Raw genomic sequence first — 20485 nt, 5'->3', positions numbered from 1 at the left:
TTTTATGTCTCAGTAACACTATTAAAAATGTAATCTGAAAGCATACTCTATTATAATGTATAAATTCGAATCTTGGAGAAGGGGAGCTTCTCAGTGTTCTCACTTTTCTAGGTCAAGGGCTATCAATCAGAACTTACGAATCACAATTTACAAAATTGGAAAAAGTTGCATAGAAATGTTCATCAGACACTATGTAAATCCAAAAGTTGAGAGAAATACATGTGCCATATAGGAAAAGGATAGAACATAAATCCTTAAAATGTAGAAAAGAAAAGCAGACGTCAGTTGCCTTTTATGCCAAATTTTAATCTTTCACCATTTCCTTTTTTTCTATTAACTACAGTTGCTAAAATGTTTGTTACATTGCTATTTGATTAATATGCATGAACCAGAAGAGTGAATAATGAGGCAATTCTATTAGAAAAAGTAATTAAAATTAGTGAACTCACAACTACAAATATGCTATATATACGGTACTAGCAAAATATCATTAGCTTACTATTGGAAATTCACAGTGATATCTGTCAAGTTATAAGCACTTCTAAACCCCTGTATATATACTTTGCAATAAAATAATAACTGTCTTTTTGAGATTTTAAATTTAAAAATCTGGTGGTTCAACCACAAAGAAAAGGAATCTGTTAGTCTAGTCAAAGAAAATAAAGGATCTATTAAATTGTCTAATGAGTTAAGTCTGTAAACAAAGTAATCTTTCATTTTTCTTCCTCCCTTGTCTTCCAGACAAGTAATTAGGTTTGTTTCCAGGTTTTCGGACTTAAGAAAACCAGCTCAAAAGTTGTCTTACTGACATATAATGAGAATAAATTTTTATTTGAGCACATTAAGAAAAAAAAGTATGTTCTTTTGTTTAAAATTAATTTTTTAAGAAAAAAAAGCAAACAAATGTCATGCATTCACCTGATGTGTATCAACCCCCCCCCCCCGCCCCCGGCGAAACTATGCTGCCTCAAGGAAGATATTCTCCCAATATTCCAGGCAGTATGAAAATGAAAGTTGTTTAGCAGGAGCCAAGAAGTACAAAAACTTAAGGCAAATCAAAGAAACAGTGAAAAGCCAAGATGACTGGCTGTTATGGCTTGAGTTCTAGACTATAGAGTCTGGTCAGGCATTTAAGGAATCACTAAGGAGTGTTGTGTTCACATACATTTTTTCTTTAGCTAGAAAGATGATTTTGGTGGTGAGGATTGCCTAACTGGGGAAGAGTCAGGAGATGAGAATGCAGAGTAGTTAGTTGTAACTGTTGTGGAAAGAAGTAACAAGGAGAATGAGGGAGCTGGGAGCAGGAAAAGCATGAAGAGACAGTAGTGAGAGATAATAATAAGGAAGAACAGACATGATTATGAAAATCTAACGGTAAGAGAAAGGAAATGGTCAAATCTGGGTAACTCTGAAGTGGTACTTCTACACATAAATGAGAAAATTAGGAGGGAGATAGGATTTGGGAAAGAAATTGTGACTCAGAAATGACAGTAAGAAGGCCAGTAAAAATTTTAAACAGGCAAATGCAAAATTTTTTTTTTTTTTTTTTTGAAACAGAGCCTCAAGCTGTCGCCCTAGGTAGAGTGCCATGGCATCACAGCTCACAGCAACCTCCAACTCCTGGGCTCAAGCAATTCTCCTGCCTTCACCTCCTATGTAGCTGGGACTACAGGCACCCGCCACAATGCCTGGCTACTTTGTGGATGCAGCTGTCATTGTTGTTTGGAGGCCCTGGGCTGGATTCGAATCCTCCAGCTTAGGTATATGTGGCTGGTGCCTTAGCCGCTTGAGTCACAGGCACCGAGCCAAGGCAGCTGCAAATTCATGACTGAAAACTGAGAGATATGAGTAAGAGGACAAAAAAGAATGGGGCTGAGAAGAGAATAGCGAGGAAGATATTCATGCTGTAAGGGTAGGAAGCACATGAGCCAGTGAAAAAGACTTGGAATAATTAAGAATCAAGAGTTGGCTTGGTGCCTGTAGCACAGTGGTTACAGTGCCAGCCACAAACACTGAGGGTGGCGGGTTTGAACTTGGCCCGGGCCAGCTAAACAACGACATCTGCAACAAAAAATAGCCAGGCATTGTGGCGGGCACCTGTACGCCCAGCTACTTGGGAGGCTGAGACAAGAGAATCGCTTTAGACCAAGAGTTGGAGGTTGCTGTGAGCTGTGATGCTATAGCACTCTATCAAGGGTGACATAGTGAGACTCATCTCAAAAAAAAAAAAAAAAAAAAAAGAGTTGATGTAGGTAACTTTAGTGTCATACAAATTGGAGGAGCAAAATATTTTACAGAGAGAATAAACAGCAGTATTAAATTTTTAGGGGATTTAATACACAGAGGATTTTTAGGGCAATGAAACTATTCTATATGATACTACTATTAATGATAGATATATGTCATTACACATTTGTAGATACATGTCATTACACATTTGTCATAACTCATGAAATATATAACACGAAGAGTAACCCTAATGTAAACTATAATCTTTAGGTAATAATATATTCAAATGGCTCATCAGTTTTAAAAAATATACTATACTAATACAAGATATAAATAATAGGGGAAACAATGAATAGAAAGAATGGGTTATATAGAAACTCTCTATAGTTCCCAATTAGTTTTTTTATAAACTTAAAACTTCTCTAATTTTAAAACATGGTTATTGAATTAAATTTAAATTAAGTTTAATTAATCAGATAAATTAATGAAGCTGGTGAGAACCAAGTTAAAGGTATGGTGAGAACTTTAGACTTGGCAGTCAGAATACTAATCTTCTGAAAAACAGCTTTAGTTGAGTAGCTGATGTAGAAGCTAGCCAACTGAGGTTAGCAAGACAGAGATATGATTCCTCTCCCCAAGAACTTGACTACTTAGTACCAAACATAAATTATTTGGGAGAAGTGTCAGAATTGAGAACCCACAGATTACTTAGGGAGTTCTTTTAACTATCTTGGAAAGAAGTAATGGAGCAGGTAGACAATAACGGTAATTATAATAATGCTGTGTGATAAATGCAATGACAGGGAAGTGTTAACAGGGTTCTAGGAAGGCACACAGAAGAAGATACAAACATAATCTGGGAAGGAAGGTGAAGAGTAGGAGTAATCCAGGGAAAGGCTTTCCACAAAAAGTGATATTTAAGTTAAGACATAAAAGGATGAATACGAAAAAAGAGAGAAAAATTTATAGCCTAAGATTCTTTTATTGTTAAGTAATAAAGAATAAAACTAAGACAAAAATAATTTAATTCTACACATAAGAAAAAGGAAACAAAGCTTCTGAAGAAGGAAATAACAAAAACAGAAATTAATCAGAAACAGAACATCACAGATATAATTAAGGACTGTTTCTTTGAAGAGACTAAGTAGATTATCTGCATTAAGAAAAATTTTAAAAACACACAAAACTAAAACGAGAAAGGGAATGTAACAGAGAATTATGACACCATGCATAAATTTCTTCTCTCTCAACTTCTATGACTCTATTTGAAAACCTAAATGAAATGAATTTTTATAAAATAAAAACCAATAAGTAATGATATTGACTTAAAGCTAAAGGAAAAGAAGACTAATAAAGTTGGAAAAATGAAAGAAAAACGAACAATTTTACTAATTTTTCCAAGATTTAAAAAAATAGATAAAACTCATTTTGAGGCTTTAAACTCTAAAAACATAACAAAAACAGAAAAAAAAAACCCCCACTACAGAACCTGCTAATAGGTAGACTATTCCCTAATTCAAAATGAAAACACATTAGGAAGTCAAAAGATCAGGCAGGGTTTGCCACCAAAATACAAAGATTATTTAATATTAGCAATCTAGTGACATTAAAATGTGATAAATGGCAATTAGTTAAGAAATCAGAACTACAAAAATCCAAATAGATGCTGAAAAGAATTTTGATATCATTTGATATCCTTTCTTTACAAAATTAGAAAACAGCCCACTTTATCAGCATGATAAAAATTATCTATTTTAGGGTGGCGCCTGTGGCTCACAGGAGTAAGGCGCTGGCCCCATATGCTGGATGTGGCGGGTTCCCAGCCCTGGCCAAAAACTAAAAAAAAAAAAAAAATTATCTATTTTAAATAAATGATACATTCCATAATGATGAAACAGAAGATTTTTTTCCATTAAAATCAGGAAATAGGATATCAGGATATTTAACACTATCCTTCAAGTTCTAGTCAATACAGTAAGACCTAACAAAAACAAGGATAACCAAGAGAAAGGCGATTATCTGCAGATGATTATATATCAGCAAATCCTAAGAAAGAGAAAATAAATGGTTAAAATCAGTAAGAATTCACTAAAGTGTTTGGATACAAGATAAATATTAAAAATAGAAAAACCCAGAAGATATACTCACAGGGAAAAAACCCATTCAGGATAGCAACAAAACAATAATACACCTAAGAATATGCATACAAGTAATGTCTGGGTCTCAGAATAAATGAAAAGTAGGCTGGGCATAGTGGCTCATGCCTGTAATATCAGCACCAGGGAGGCTGAAAACAGGAGGATTGCTCAGGGCCATGGTTTCAAGACCAACTTGGGCAAAACAGTGAGACCCTATCTATACAAAAAAATAAAAAATAAAAAAATAGCTGGGCATAACAGTACACACCTGTAGTCCTCCCTGCTTGGAAGGCTGACACAGAAGGATCATTTGAGCTCTTGGAGTTTGAGATTACAGTGAGCTACCACTGAACCATGGCACTCCAAGCTGGGCAATGGAGTAAGACTTTGCCTCTTAGAAAGAAAAACAAAAAAAGAATAAATGAAAAGATACTATGATTATGAATGAGAAGAGTGATGATTATAATGATGTCTATTCTTTCCATATGAGAGGAGCTGCATTGAAAAATCCAATTTAAATATCAATGGGAACCTTTTCCTGAAATAGCAAGGGCATAAATAGGTAAGACTACTGAAGAAAATAATAATGTGGTAGGCAGGGTGAAAAAGGAGACTAGGCTTAGCAGATATTAAAATATATTTTAAAGCTATAATGAAATAGGGCAACATCTGCACAAAAATTATAGAAAAATCAATAGAAATAAACGGCTTTCAAGTAGTTTAACATTTGAGAACACAAACCTCAAATCAATGGGAAAGTATGGTTTATTCGATAAATTATAGAAAAAGACTTTTCAAACATTCAAACTAGTTCCAGTTATCATTCCATAAATCAAAAGGTATTCTAGAAGAAATAAAGAAGTAAATGTAAAATAATTACCACTTCAACAAAATAAAGATCTAGAAGGAAATATAGTAAAATGTTTAACTAATTTCAACATAGAATTCTCTAAGTACAACAAACTGAGGAAATTCAAAGAAAAATAGTAAGAGATATGGCTACATAAAAATGAAAACCCTATATGCTAAAAGATCTAAAGTTGTTGAAAACTGAAAGCTAAACAACTGGGAAAACTCCCAGAAATAGTACAAAATGTAATCTTTATCATACAAATAAATATACTGGGAGAGTTCTTGCAATTAAGAAAAATTCCTAAGCAGAAAAACAGAGAAAGGGCACCAGGAGAATAATTTGAAACAGATTAAAATTTCATACAAATATTTGAAAAATATCAACTTCACTAGTAATAAAAATGTTCAAGAGACAACCATGATCTGCCTCTCAAATTATAAAGATTAAAAAAGGTAATTAATAACTTACACTGAAAAGGGTGAAATTATACAGGTGTTCTTACATGATGTTGGTGGGACTACAAATTATTACTTAATGGAAAGCAATTTTGTAATATACATGGCCTAAAATATGCTTTTACAATTTGACCTAATAATTCTATTGTTAGGAATCTATCCTATGGTTAAAACAAATTAGCTAACTAAAAACAAATGTCCAGCAAGCACAATATTTAGCACCTTATTTTTGCAACAATATCTGATGAAATGCCTATAATATAATGCAAAATTTTTCAAAACTTAGTATATAATCTATGATTTTATTTTTATATAAAAAGTATATATATTCAAAAAGAAATTATGAAAATAAACAAATGTTAATATTATAAATACATAAATTAATTTTCTTTTACATTTTCTATAATGACCAAATAAACATTATTTTTAAAAAGGTCATTCTGAAAAAAAGCTAAAAACAATGAATGTGAGAAAGGCCTGAACCATCTTACTCCTTTGCAGTGCTTTAGAATATTAACGTTATGGTAGGTTGTTTGTTTCAAATCAGCTTCCTAATCCATCAGAATCACTGTATTTAACTTATGAGAGAAGTGACTAATGTCTGTCTAAGTATATGAAAAACCAAAGGATATTTTACAGGTTTATTAGTTTCCTGAAATTCAAAAGGTGATTCTGAAATGTATAAAAAACATATATGCAATTCAATGATTCCAAACTAAAATATCCTAAATTTTTCTAAAAAATTTTATTATTTCTGTTTAATTTCTGTAAATGAAACAGCTTCTGTTCAGAAAGTTATGGCCAAATAGTACAGTGATACTCACTATTTAGAACATTATTATTCAAAACAGAGAAATAGCTGTGAGTTGCTAATTATGTCAAGATCTTCCAACAACTTACCACTGCCTTGAATCCAAGTTCCTAAGTTCTCTAAGTAGCTTTTCATTTTTCTTCAGGAGATGAAAGCTCCTCCTAAATGGAGAGATTTATAAACATTTTCATCACCTTTGCAGTGAATGACATGACAGTTCCGGAAATACTTTCCACTCTACTCATGCAACTTTTAAACTTTTCTTGCCTTTTCATACTTCTAACACAAAGAAGAACAGACCCTAAAAAAAATGTAAAGAATATATGTCATTATTTCTATCAGGCCCTTACATAGTTCTGCTAATGGATCATTATCTATTTATCACTTCAATCTTCCCTTGCAGATGCTGTGTGCTTCCCAAACTCATATTCAGAAAAATGGATGAAAGTACTTGCAGGTTCCTTCTCAAGAGTTTCATAAAAATATATGAGAAAACTGTACCTCATGAGAAATAAAATATTTACAAATTCTAAATCATTACCAAGTAAGCAAGTATAATCTAGATAGATTGTGCTTGCTTTCTTATTTTACATTATATCTATTTTTTATTTTTTATTTTTTGAGACAGAGCTTCAAGCTATCCCCCTGGGTAGAGTGCTGTGCCATCACAGCTCACAGCAACCTCCAACTCCTGGGCTAAAGCAAGTCTCCTGCCTCAGCCTCTTAAGTAGCTGGGACCATAGGCACCCACCACAACACCCGTCTATTTTTTGGTTGCAGTCATCATTGTTGTTTTGGCAGGCCTGGGCTGGATTCGAACCTGCCACCTTAGGTGTATGTGGCTGGCACCTTAGCTACTTGAGCCACAGGCACTGAGCCTATATCTATTTTTTATACTAGAAAGCAATGTATAAATTTTACCAAATCTGTTCTATGGGTGCTAAATAAGTATACATTATTTTGATGAAATAAATGTGGCAAAGTATAGTTTCCCAACTTAATTTTTCCCAAGAGACAATATACAGATGATTCTACAGCAAAGGAAAATAGAATACATGTTCAAGCCATTCTGCCTTAAGCCTCCCAAGTAGGTGTGACTATAGGTGTCTACCACTATGCTCAGCTTATTTTTTTCTATTTTTAGTAGAAATGGGTCTCACTCTTGTTCAGGCTAGTCTCAGACTCCTGAGCTCAAATGATCCTCTTGCCTCAGCCTCCCATAGTGCTAGGATTACAGGTGTGAGCCACTGTGCCTGGCCTATTTTATAAAGTTTTAATAAGGTTTTATAATATGCATAAAAAAATAGTAAAAAAAAAAATCTAGATTCTTTTTGACTGATCCTGAATCTTGAGTTAGTTTCCCTGCTTTAAACCAGAAATGATCATATTACAGCTGGTCAAAAGTTGTTAAGCTTATGTGAAAGTGGAAAAAATAACAATTTTTTTTTTTTTTTTTTGAGACAGAGCTTCAAGCTGTGACCCTGGGTAGACTGCCATAGCACCACAGCTCAATCTCCAACTCCTGGGCTTAAGCGATTCTCTTGCCTCAGCCTCCTAAGTAGCTGGGACTACAGGCGCCTGCCACAATGTCCAGCTATTTTTTGGTTGTAGTTGTCATTGTTGTTTGGCAGGCTGGGCTGGATTTGAACCTGCCAACTCCGGTATATGTGGCTGGTCCCTTAGCTGCTTGAGCTACAGGTGCCGAGTCAATAAAATCTTTTTTTAATCATATGAACTACAATTGCTAAGTCAGACAGCTCTAGTAGTCATTATAGAAATGTTAATAATTTACCAGATTAAATTATTTTTTTATTCCTCTGAATCCCAACACAACTTAGTAAAACAAAAAGAAAGAAAGAAGGGGTGGGAAGGAAAGGATAAAGGGAGGGAGAGGAGGGGAGGGGAAAGGGAAGGGGAGAAATAAATAAATCAATATATCAGCCTACTAACGGTAGATAAAATTTAGTGAGGAGGCGGGGCATGGTGGCTCAGGCCTAAGGCAGGAGAATTACCTGAGGCTAGAAATTCAAGATCAGCCTGAGGAACAGAGTAAGACTACAAAAAATAAGATAGATTAGCCAGGTGTGGTGGTGCATAGAGATAATCCCAGCTATTCAGGAGGCTAAAGTAGGAGGACTGTTGGAGCCTCAGAGTTGGAGGCTGCAACTAACCATAATTGTGCCACTGCACTCCAGCCTGGGCAAAAGAGCAAGATGCTGTGTCCTCCCCTTCCCCCCCATCCTGAAAAAAATAAATGAGGAAAAAAACAGAGACTAAAATACTTGATCAAAAGATGATTAAGACGAAACTAAAAAAGAGGAAACATTTCTCTTTTATGCTTACCGTTTGTCCCAGGAATTCATTCCCAATATACTAAGGAGCAATCTGCAATAATAAAATGCTGACTGAGGTTTCTGAGGTGTCAGTTCATCTTGTTCCACAGCTTTCATGTTTAAGTCATTAAAGTGCTTCTCAACAAATTCTTTTTCTTCTGTATATTGCTTAAGGATAGCATTAATAACATCATTTTCCTGTTTTTCAGAAATGCACACAGGTTGTGGAGCCGGAATATTAAGGGAGATTCCAGTTCTCTGTAAGCATTCAGGACTAGTAACACCCAAATACTGCAATAGCTCATCAAGAACATCTTCTTCATCTCTTATTGTATCCCAGGTTGGTACAGTTTCTCTAAATCTTTTAAACTGGAGGGCAAGTCCATCCTTCGCTGTCATATCTTCTAAGCACTCATTAGATGGTGGAGGCTCTTCTGGCTTCTCTTGGTGAGATAATGAAAGTATGAAAGATGTAGGTTCTGACAAGCCACTGACAGGAGGTGGTCCATACAGTATGGCAGAATCCCACGAATATTTCCCAGAGAGATCACGTACTATGATTCTGACATTTGAATTGGCTGATGCAAGGCCGGCAGATAAACCTCCTCCAGGCATATTCTCTTCGGATCTGATCTGGATACAGGAAACTAAGGTTGTATTGTTTAACACAAAGAACTGGATATTTGGACTCTCAAAGAGTTCAGGAGAAAGTTCAGTACTTTCACTGTAATGATTGTCATGATTTTCACACACCTGGCTTGTTAACATAGCAGGACCACCACTCATTGGATAATGGCCCAAGTGATTTACCAGATGTGTAATAACAGTGCGGGCTGCTATAGAGATTAATCCTTGTTGCATTTGAGTTTTCACTGGAAACAAAAAATACAAACCAATGGGAACACTGCTGCTTCCTAGGAAGTCATAAATCAATGAAACATTAGACAAAAAACAAAAAATCATAATCAAACATTTGAGCAAATATTAGTATTTCCAATTTAGATTCTGTATTATAGGAATGATGGTAAAAGAGAAAAGGGAAGAAAACTATTCTTTGATAAAGTTTTATTTTAGAAGCTATTTTTGAAATTTTTGCTAATGGATCCATTAATTTAAAGAAAAGTCTTTAAGTGTATATCATTTTTGAAGAATCAGAAGTATTTATAAATTAATCACATGAAATCCATAAACACACAGATTAAAACTCCATAAAATCTATCTAACAGATAAGTTTCTTATCTTGTAAATAAGATTCCAGATTCAGAGACATAGTTTGCAGCATGATTTAAAGGTCATTTAATTCTGGCTTTTACTAATGAATAAGAGTATTTCAGAAAAAAAAGTGACATTCCAACTTAACTTTAGGAATCACTATCAGTTTAAACAGCAAGTCAGTTTGGCCATTACCTGTATATACCAAGGAAATTTTATTTTAAAAATATTTGATAAGGCAGTTTATTTATTATGTTTTTCGAAAATATTCTTTTTTTTTTTTTTTTTGAGACAGTCTCACTATGTTGCCCTGGGTAGAGTGCTGTAACATGACAGCTCATAGCAACCTCCAACTCTTGGGCTTACATGATTCTCTTGCCTCAGCCTCCCAAGTAGCTGGGACTACAGGTGCCTACCACAACACCCAGATATATTTTGTGGCAGTTGTCATTGTTTGTTAGCTGGCCTAACCTACCAACTTCGGTGTATGTGGCTGGCACCACAACCCCTGTGCCTCTAAATAGTCTTCAGGGCCAATGTGGTGTATTCTAGCAGTTAGTTGTATGCAGAAAAGCTCCCCCCCCCCCCTTCCTTAAGCACATTAGGGGAAGCAAACAGTTAAGAAGCATATTCATATGAGTACCTTAAAAAATCATAAGGAATAGTCAAAAGAGAAAACTAAAGAATACAGTAGTTTAAGAGGCCTAGAAAGACAAGGTGCCTAAAGTCAGAATCTGAAGGACGAAAAAGGAGGGAAATAGAGAAGGATGACAGAGTACATAGAAAGAGTAAAAGGAAGAAGGAAAAGAGACCAATAGTTTGTTAAAGTCAATTATTAATGCCAGAATGTTTCTAAGGAGGACTGATGGGAAAGCTAGCTCTGGATTGAGAAGGACAAATATTGATGGGTTATCTTGATACTTTTCATGTAAGAGGAATGAGGAACATTGTCATTGGTAAAGAAACAGTAGTCAATGGCATGAGAAGAGAATGTTTCATTGTGTGTGTGAGAGAGTGTGTCTGTATAGCCACAACGTTCTACTGAGTTTTAGATGTAATTACACAGTGATTTTTTTCTGTATTGTTCTGCCACAGTCATAGAGTGATCTTTTCTGAGCATTGTTTATATTCTCTGAAAGTTAATCAGTTAAGAATATTAGAGCCTAGCTGACAGAAAAAAATATAGATTTTTAAGAATAAAGACAGATTTAAGAATGCCCCTATTTACATATTAAAAAATCCCCCCAATTTTAAATGTATAGTTTAATGAATTTTGGTAATGGTAGTATAACTGTGTAACCACCAACATAATCTACAGAAAAACTCCTCCACAAAAAGGATAATTTTTAAAAAACTATACTTCAATAAATCCAACTTTAAAAAAAGGAGACTAGCCTATACACTGCTGGCATGACTATTTAAAAAGAGGCAAGAATGAAGAACAGTGTTGTAGTTTCAAGACTATGGCCCTCAAGATTCAGAACCAATACCACTGGGTACAGGAAAGAGTAAGTAACCAACCAGCTACCATGCTGTTAATACCAATAACATCTTCTCCAACTCTAAAAAAGAACAGGTTTTTTTGAGGTTAGGCTGATATTAAAATGTTACTGAGTATCACAATTTTAATCTTCCACAATCAATCAAGTTATAACTACATACATGTAAATACATGTATATAAACATTTCTTTGTTTACTTAAAAAGTTTCAATTATGTCAACATTTAAAAAATGATGGTTATGGGTAGCTCTGAGAATCAGCCATTCAACATCAGAAATTAACACTAAATGATCGACCTTAACCAACATCATTTTCCAAGAACGTAAGCAAAGTAAAAAGGTGTGTGTCACTGGATAATGAGAAACAAAGAAGGGACTTGAATCTAGTGTCTTGCTTTCCCTTGTCTAATTACAACTTAGAATATAATGAATGTTCACACTACAAGGGGATAATCTGGTTAGTACTCCTCATTTTGTGTATGAGGATGAATAGGCTCACGAAGTGAAGTGATTTGCCTGCCACAGGAGAGCACACACATCAGGACTGGTCTTTCCTGTCCCAGCTCAGTGTTACTTCCCTCTTTACGACAACCCTAATTCCCATATTTTTCTCTTTTGTTAAACTGCCTTTTTCTTTGTGACAAATGGAAAGAATGATTTCAAAATTTATTTTTTCTGTGTGTAAGAACTTTAAAAAATTTATGCTAAAAAAATTTAGCATAAATTACTAATTAAAAAGACAAAGATCAATTGGAAAAGCTCAATTAGATAAGATTCAATCACATTTTAAATGGCAAATAAAAAAATGACAAATAATGATTTTTAAAATCTTGAAGTTGGAAAAAAATTTTTTCTATTCTTTACTCTGCCTTTCTTCCTTTCTAATGATATACTTAAATAGCTAACTCAGTCTAAGTGGTGAATGTTCCTTGCAGAGCAAAGAAGTTTACCTTCTGATGAAGGGAAAAGAAAAAGGATTTCTGATGGTTAAAGAAAAATAATCACTAGCTCGATGCCTGTAGCTCAGTGAGTAGGGCAGAGGCCACATACACTGAAGCTGGTGGGTTTGAGCCCGGCCAGGGTCTGCTAAACAACAATGACAACTGCAACCAAAAAACAGCCAGTGTTGTGGCAGGTGCCTGTAGTCCCAACTACTCGGGAGGCTGAGGCAAAAGAATCGTGAGATTGCTGTGAGTTGTGATGCCACAGCACTCTACCAAAGGCGACATAGTGAGACTCTGTCTCAAAAAAAAAGAAAAAAGAAAAACAATTACAGAAAAGAAAGGAATCCCTGACTTTGGCTTGCTCTGTGATCATTGAAATATCATATAAAACTCCTTAAATTCCATTCCTTCTGTCAAGAAAAAATCTATATATCTTTCTGTTAGAAAAAAATATACTTATTTGTAAAGGTAAATTAAAAAATCATACACAAAGCTGGATATGACTGAGACAATACAGAACATTCAGTTTTGAGAGCACTGTAAGTCACAGGTCCTCTGAGTTCCTTTTTCAAACTTGCTTATAATCACCCCCAACACAGAGCCAGCTCTTTCCCTAAAACATAAAAATCCAAGCACTGGTACTAGTACATCCCACACATCCTCTTCCCAAAGGGAGAGATCATGGCATTTGATCATAGATATGTCATAAGTAACACTGAAAACATGGAAAGAATAAATTAATATTTCAAATGTAAGCAAAAACAACTTCTTAACTTGTTTTTCTAAATTCAGGGTATATGACAGAAATGTTCTAAATTGTTAGCTATAGAACATACATCTCTCTCTTCTACTTATCTACTAGAATACAAAGATACAAAATTCTCTAATTTAGAAAATCAAAATGAAATTCTAAAATAACCAGCCAGGCAAGAAAATGCAAAATGAAGATATCGATGCTTCTTAGGTTTTGTGTAACTAGCATTCATTTAAATAAGTCTATTCAGGGTTGTCTTTTCAGATTGTCAGATTAAACAAACCCTACAGCATTTGCAGCAAACCCATAATTACAGATTATTATGTTATACAAAAGCAGCAAGACATGAAAAGCTGCTGCAATTCACTGTACTGTAATAGAACATGCAGAGAAAGTTAATTTTGGCAAATGCTTTAAATATTAGCTTTGCATAATATGTATATATGAGACTATAATTAGGACAGAATGAATCCTTTGGAGCCTCTTTTCACTCTGACCCCGCAAATGATGACTTTTTGCTAATAAGACTACTGCCATTTGACTAAAAGCCAACTTCACTACCTTGCGTTATTCTTTAGTAAATTTAATAATTACAACTACTCCTGCCAATAGTTCTTAAATCAGACTTGTTCAATCCAATACTAAGCTTATTAGACACTATGTTTAGAATTCTTTGGCCAAAAAAGTACTTGAAGATGATGAAGCATGCCTTAGACAAGTGTACAATGATCAATCATTTTCACCACATTAAAAAACTCCCACAGCACAGTTACTACAGACCCAAAAAATCACCTGCTGTTCTCTCATAGCTATTCCTAAAAGGTTTTGCATTCACCTGGTCCTTACCATCTTTAAAACAAACCAAAGGAAATAACATACTACTTTCAGAGAATAGTATTATTATTATTCAGTATTTGGTGTCAATATTAAGCTCATCTATTTACACTTTTTTCCTTTGCTTCTTTTACAGTGATTGATACTGGTACAATAAATTTTATATGAAATACAAAATTAAACCTTTCTTTTACATAAGTAAATGCTATGTATTACTCTATTCAAGAAATACTATATTATCTTAAATCAAAACTTTATCATATTATACCTCAAATATGCATAGAGAAACTCATATTTTCATGCAACTGTGTTAAGTAAAATAAGCACTCTATTTTACTATGCCAAATCTAAAGAGATAAAAATTTTAAGTTGCCTATATCAATTATCTAATTTTTTTGACATATTATACTGTTATCCTCTTTTATATCTAAGCAGCAATTTGAATCTTATATTCCTTTTTCACCTATGTATTGGTGTTCTAGATAAACCATTTGTACCTAAAACTTCAGCCCCACTTTCTTGACCTCTCTGTCCTATCTTCACTTTCACTGTATGCCATCAGTCCATCATCATGGTCACATCCTAGGTGTTTCATTCATTTGTAACTAGTATTCCTGTAAAAAATGAAACCTTAATAGTCCACTCTTTGACCACCTCCTAATATATAGTGATTTCCTAATTACAATTTGTAGAGTCCTTGGGAAGGGCCCTTGGACAAGAAAGAAGTCTGTAGGATCCCAGGCCTCTACCCTGCTGAAATTCTACCTTTAAGTTTTACAAACTGGGCTTCCTTATAAAATCTCCTGGAAGAGGTTTTGCCACCTTAAAAATTGTTCTAAAAACCATTGTCCTAATACATTGAATACGCTTTCAGGGGTTCTCAATGGTGGCTACATATTAGTCACAAGCAGAGCTTTTATAAACCCCAGTAATCCCAAATTAATAAAAATTAATAAAAATCTCTACAGACAGGATACAGCATCAGTATTCCAATGTCCAGCCAAAGCTGAGAACAGCTGCTTTAACCTGTTATCAAAAACATCTACTTTCTGACTCTCAGATTACTCTACTTTCTCCCAATTTATTGCTACTTCCTGACCTTACCAAGGTAAGTTCAATCATTACCAAGGCTAGGTTCCACAGCTAAACTAATATTCTGAAATCTATAGTTCCCTTGTATTTCTGCCATACCCATCTTAGTGTTGGTTGGTGCAACCAAAACTTTCTGGTTTCTGTTTTGAACTGAGCCCTTAAGAACTTCTGCCAAATTTCTTAATTACTTAATTACTTGAATCTTCCTCTTCTTATGGTCAAAAAGAAGGGCCAAATCCTAGCACCTCTGTTTTCCAGCTCATCCTCTCAGGGACTTCACTCTATTAATGATACCCTTCTTACTTACTTCCTTCTCAGCTTATAAGTTCAACTCTCTCCATCCTTAAAGCTCCTTATCTTGGAATCCTAGCTTACCTGTTATATTGCTTTTTTTCTTTATTTCCTTTTTTAAACATAGTCAAGGGGCTGGGCATGGTGGCTCATACCTATAATCTTAGCACTCGGGGAGGCCAAAGCAGGATTGCTTGAGCTCAGGAATTTGAAACCAGCCTGAGCAACAGTGAGATCCTATCTCTACTAAAAACAGAAAAATTATCCAGGCATGGTAGCACACACCTGTGGTCCCAGCTACTTGGGAGGCTTAAGCAAGAGGATCTGTAAGACCAAGAGTTTGAGGTTACTGTGAGCTATGATAATGCCACAGCACTCTACCCAGGGCCACAGAGTGAGACTCTGTCTTAAAAAACAAAAATGAAAACACAGTCAAGCTTCTTTAAAGAGCACCATCCACTGGACGGCTCTACTCCCTATTTTGTTTGTTCCTCAACCCACAGAAATCTGCTTCTGCCTACTACTTCTCTGCTGAAACTAACACAGACATCTTTGTCAGTCCCTTTGTACTTGACCTCTTTATCAAGCCTGGAAGCTTTTTCCTATCTTGGTTCTGAGAAATTACACTCGCTCTCTTACTTTTCCTTCCTTTTCAACTTTTATTTCTAAGAAGCCATACATGTAAATACATATTCCTAACAAAGACCTCTTTATAAAAGATCTAGATCTATATATACACTAATAACATACTATGTATCTTTACATAAACGTCCAAAAGGCCCCTCAATCTAAACTATTTCCAACCGCCTTACTCATTTTCTGTTCAAAATCTGTATTTTCTCTAATATTCTCACTCTTAGTTTAAAGAAAATCTAACCCATCCCCAAGTCAGAATCTAACTACTGGAGATTTTCACCTATTACAAAAGCTTTTTGACTTTACTTCCTAAATATTTCTCAACTCTCTTCTTCCTTTCCATTCCTACTACCATTCTTCAGTAACTAACTAAAAAACTTAGTTTAGGCCTTCAGCAACTCTTGCTCGGGCTACTGCTACAGCCTCAGGATTAGTTTCTCTGCTTTTGTGTTAATTGATCAAATCAATCTAATACACAAGGAATCAGTAAGCTTTTTCTATTAAGGGCCAGATAATTAGTATTTTTGGTTTTGTGGGCCACATGATCTCAAGACTGTATTGTTACACCAAAGCAGCCATAATAAAACAATATGGCTATATCCCAATAAAACTACTAATAAAAACCGCTGGCAGGTATTGGTTATAATTTGCCAACTCCTATAAAATGCTATCGTCAAAAGTGCTTTTAATACTAATTTTATCATATATCTACCCTTCAGTAGTTGCTGGGTTCCTCTGGCATACCTCTGTATCTTGTATATGCTTTTATTTTTATACTTATAATGTTATTTGCTTGTATCTTTTTCTTGCATCAGGAGAGTGAACTCTCTGAATACAAAAACCATGTGGCTTTAAAAAAAGTTACTGTGTTTACTATTACTAAGGACTGTGTAAGGGGCTTTCAATACATTATTTTACTTACTCAAAACAATCCTATGAGAGAACTAGTATCATTATTAGCCTTTTACAAATAGTTGCTCAATAGTTAAGAGTCAAAATTCAATACCAGGTTTGTCAGATTTCAAAGCTAAATTTCTTATTCTATATAAATCCTATGATATACAAAATAAAATTATCAAATATCAATAACTGTGTATATGAAGTTATTTCTCAAACTAAAAATGAACTTGTGCTACAATATACATGGTTAGGACATATTCCTTTTCTCCATTATTTCCATTCAAGCCCTCAAATCATACCTTAAGAGAACCCAAGTAACAATACTATACTGAAGAGAATTCATTTTACCTTCTGTTACTGGTTGGAGTTTAGAAGACCGTTCTGAATCAGGAGAGTGTAGAGGTTCAGGCTCTTTTAGACTTTCCAAATGCATAAAAGGATCATAATCTACAGAGGCCAAATCAGAAAGGCTTATTGGAAAATACCTTGGGTTGCTAAAACACTGAGCTCCATAAACACACCCATGTAAAACCTGAAAATACAGGGGAAAAGAAAATGCCAAGTTTTACTTTTAAATAAAAATAAGCCAACCAAGCTAAAGATCTCAAAGAACTCAAATCATATCTCCCATTTGACCTGCAATCTCACTACTAGGCATCTACCAAGATGAAAAAAAAATCATTTTATCATAAGGACATTTGCACTAGATTATTTATTGCAGCTCAATTTACAATCACCAAAATGTGGAAACAACCTAAATACCCACCTATCCAGGAATGGATGAACAAGCATGGTATGTGTGTGTGTACTATGGAATACTATTTGGCCATTAAAAAAGATAGAGATTTGGCTCAGCGCCTGTAGTTCAACAGCTAAGGCGCTGGCCACATACACCAGAGCTGGTGGGTTAGAACCTGGCTCAGGCCTGCCGAACAACAATAACTGTAACAACAAAATAATAGCCAGGTATTGTGGCAGGTGCCTGTAGTCCCAACTACTTAGAAGGCTGAGGCAAGAGAACTGCTTAAGCCCAAGAGTTTAAGGTTGCTGTAAGCTGTGACACCACGGCTCTCTACCGAGGACGACATGATGAGACTCTGTCTCAAAAAAAAAAAAAAAAAAAGATGGATACTTTATATCTTTTGTATCAACCTGGATAGAGTTGGAATGAATTTTTCTTCCTAAAGTTGTATCTAAAGAATGGAGACGCAAGAATCCACTGTACTCAATTCTAATATGAAGCCAGTAGACAATCTAATACATGCCCACCTAAGACGAAAACACAAGTCAATTCAAGGTGAGGGATGAGGGAATGAGGGAGGCAGGAAAGGGGTGTGCTACCACCTAAGAGGGGAGATGGATAGGGGAATGGGTATGCTCCAACTTAATGGGCACAATGTTAGGGTGTATGGCACACATCTTGGGGGTGGGACACAATTATAAGAGGGGCTTTCTTAACAAATGCAAACAATATAACCTAATTCATTGTACCCTCAACCTGAAACAACAACAACAAAAAGTCAACTGGTAACACAAGGGCAAAATGTTTAAATATTTTAGAACTTAGCTCTTCAATCAAGGTAAAATTTAAGACCTTTAAAAAAGAATAAGCAGAATTTCACTAATCATTCTCATATTGAACAAAGATTTGACTCCTCTCAAAATTCAGCAATGAAACAAGTGTTTTGTAGGAAGTGCTTTTATATTACCTTTAGGTACTCTAAGCTAAATCACATTCTTAGAAAATATCTAGCTCTAAAACAGTGAAAATATTACACTAATAAATTGTTAGTTTTTACATTTTAAAGACTCTTGGCTATCCAAAGAATAATATAGCAAGGAAATTTACCTTATAGATGCAATTGAGGACAGATTTTTCTGTTTTATCATTTTCTGCTCCTGTAGCATGAACTGGTTGGAGCAGAGTCTTTAGAGGTAAGGCCATGATCCAATCCAAAAGGCAGAGAAGTAAAGATACCACCAACTGTAAAAAAACAAAATCATTACAATGATAAACTCACAAAATAGGAGCTTTTTAATACATAATAATATACCTTCCTATTCTTGAGTTTGCAAACTTATTTCAGGAACCATTAACCCTAAATTCCACTATTAGTTTTTATTTATACCTAACTGATTTTAAGACGCTGGATATGAACACTAATGTGGGCTTCCCCTCGTGTTTCAGGGCAAGCATAATGAAACATTAAGTATAATAAAAACAGGACTGTTAATATTATTTTAAATTAATGTGAAAACACCAAGCATAAAAGACAACAGATATCAAATAACTATATTTATTTAGTTACACAAGGAAAAGAACACAAAAGGAAAGTTTTAGTCAATGTGTATTATTTAATAATTCTTCACTGACTATCCTACCTGAAAGACTACCTGTTTTAAGTACTTTTTGAAACTGTTACTTATTTTAGATGAAAAATTATTTTTTTGTAAATCATAGCTGTGTACATTAATGCAATCATGGGGTATAATGTGCTGGTTTTACCTACAATCTGAAATACTTTCATCAAACTGGTCAACATAATCTTCATGGCATTTTCTTAGTTATTGTGTTAAGACATTTATAGTCTACACCCTTGTAAAATGTACCGTAGGTGTGGTCCCTCCCACCAGTTACTCTCCTCTACCCATCCTCCCCTCTCCCCTTTCTCCTTTTTCTTGGGCTATAATTGCGTTATAGCTTTCATAAGAAAGTTATAAATTGGTTTCACAGTAAGACTGAGTACATTGGATACTTTTTCTTCCATTCTTGAGATACTTTGCTAAGAAGAATATGTTCCAGTTCCATCCATGTAAACATGTAACAGGTAAAGTCTCCATCCTTCTTTAAGGCTGCATAATATTCCACGGTGTACATATACCACAATTTATTGATCCATTCATGGGTTGATGGACACTTGGGCTTCTCCATAACTTAGCAATTATGTACCGGGCTGCAATAAACATTCTGGTACATATATCTTTGTTATAATGTGATTTTTGGTCTTCTGGATATATGCCTAGTAGAAGAATTGTAGGATCAAATGGCAGGTCTATTTTTAGATATCTAAGTGTTCTCCATCTTTCCAAAACGAACATTATTAGTTTGCATTCCCACCAGCAATGAAGTGTTCCCTTTTCTCTACATCCATGCCAACATCTCTGGTTTGGGGACTTTGTGATGTGGGCTAATCTTACTGGAGTTAGATGATATCTCAAAGTAGTTTTGATTTGCATTTCTCTGATTAAGGATGATGAGCATTTTTTCATGTGTCTGTAGGCCGTGCACCTGGTCTTCTTCAGAGAAGTTTATCTTCAAGTCCCTTGCCCACCCTGAGATGGGATCACTTATTCTTTTCTTGATAATACGTTTGAGTTTTCTGTGGATTCTGGTTATTAAACCTTTGTCAGAGACATAACCTGCAAATATCTTCTCCCATTCTGAGGGCTGTCTGCTTGCTTTACATACTGTGTTCTTGGCTATGCAGAAGCTTTTTAGTTTG

At 34.8% G+C, this 20485-nt stretch overlaps 1 protein-coding gene across 1 annotated transcript in view; it reads right to left on the bottom strand.

Moving 5' to 3' along the window:
* The window catches only part of RALGAPA1 (Ral GTPase activating protein catalytic alpha subunit 1), a 224124-nt gene that overhangs the window by 63336 nt on the left and 140303 nt on the right, over window positions 1-20485 (bottom strand). Inside the window, exons 31-34 of the mRNA XM_023514391.1 lie at window positions 18832-18966; window positions 17331-17514; window positions 8830-9691; window positions 6576-6647 (exon numbers count right to left, since the gene is read on the bottom strand). Coding sequence (XP_023370159.1) covers window positions 6576-6647; window positions 8830-9691; window positions 17331-17514; window positions 18832-18966 — 1253 coding nt within the window. The remainder of the gene's footprint in view (window positions 1-6575; window positions 6648-8829; window positions 9692-17330; window positions 17515-18831; window positions 18967-20485) is intronic.

The sequence above is a fragment of the Otolemur garnettii genome, unplaced genomic scaffold, assembly GCF_000181295.1.
Source record: "Otolemur garnettii isolate 467f Iridium unplaced genomic scaffold, OtoGar3 scaffold00052, whole genome shotgun sequence".
NCBI lineage: Eukaryota > Metazoa > Chordata > Mammalia > Primates > Galagidae > Otolemur > Otolemur garnettii.
The sequence above is the reverse complement of the archived record's forward strand: the minus strand, read 5'-3'. Positions and strand labels throughout refer to the sequence as shown.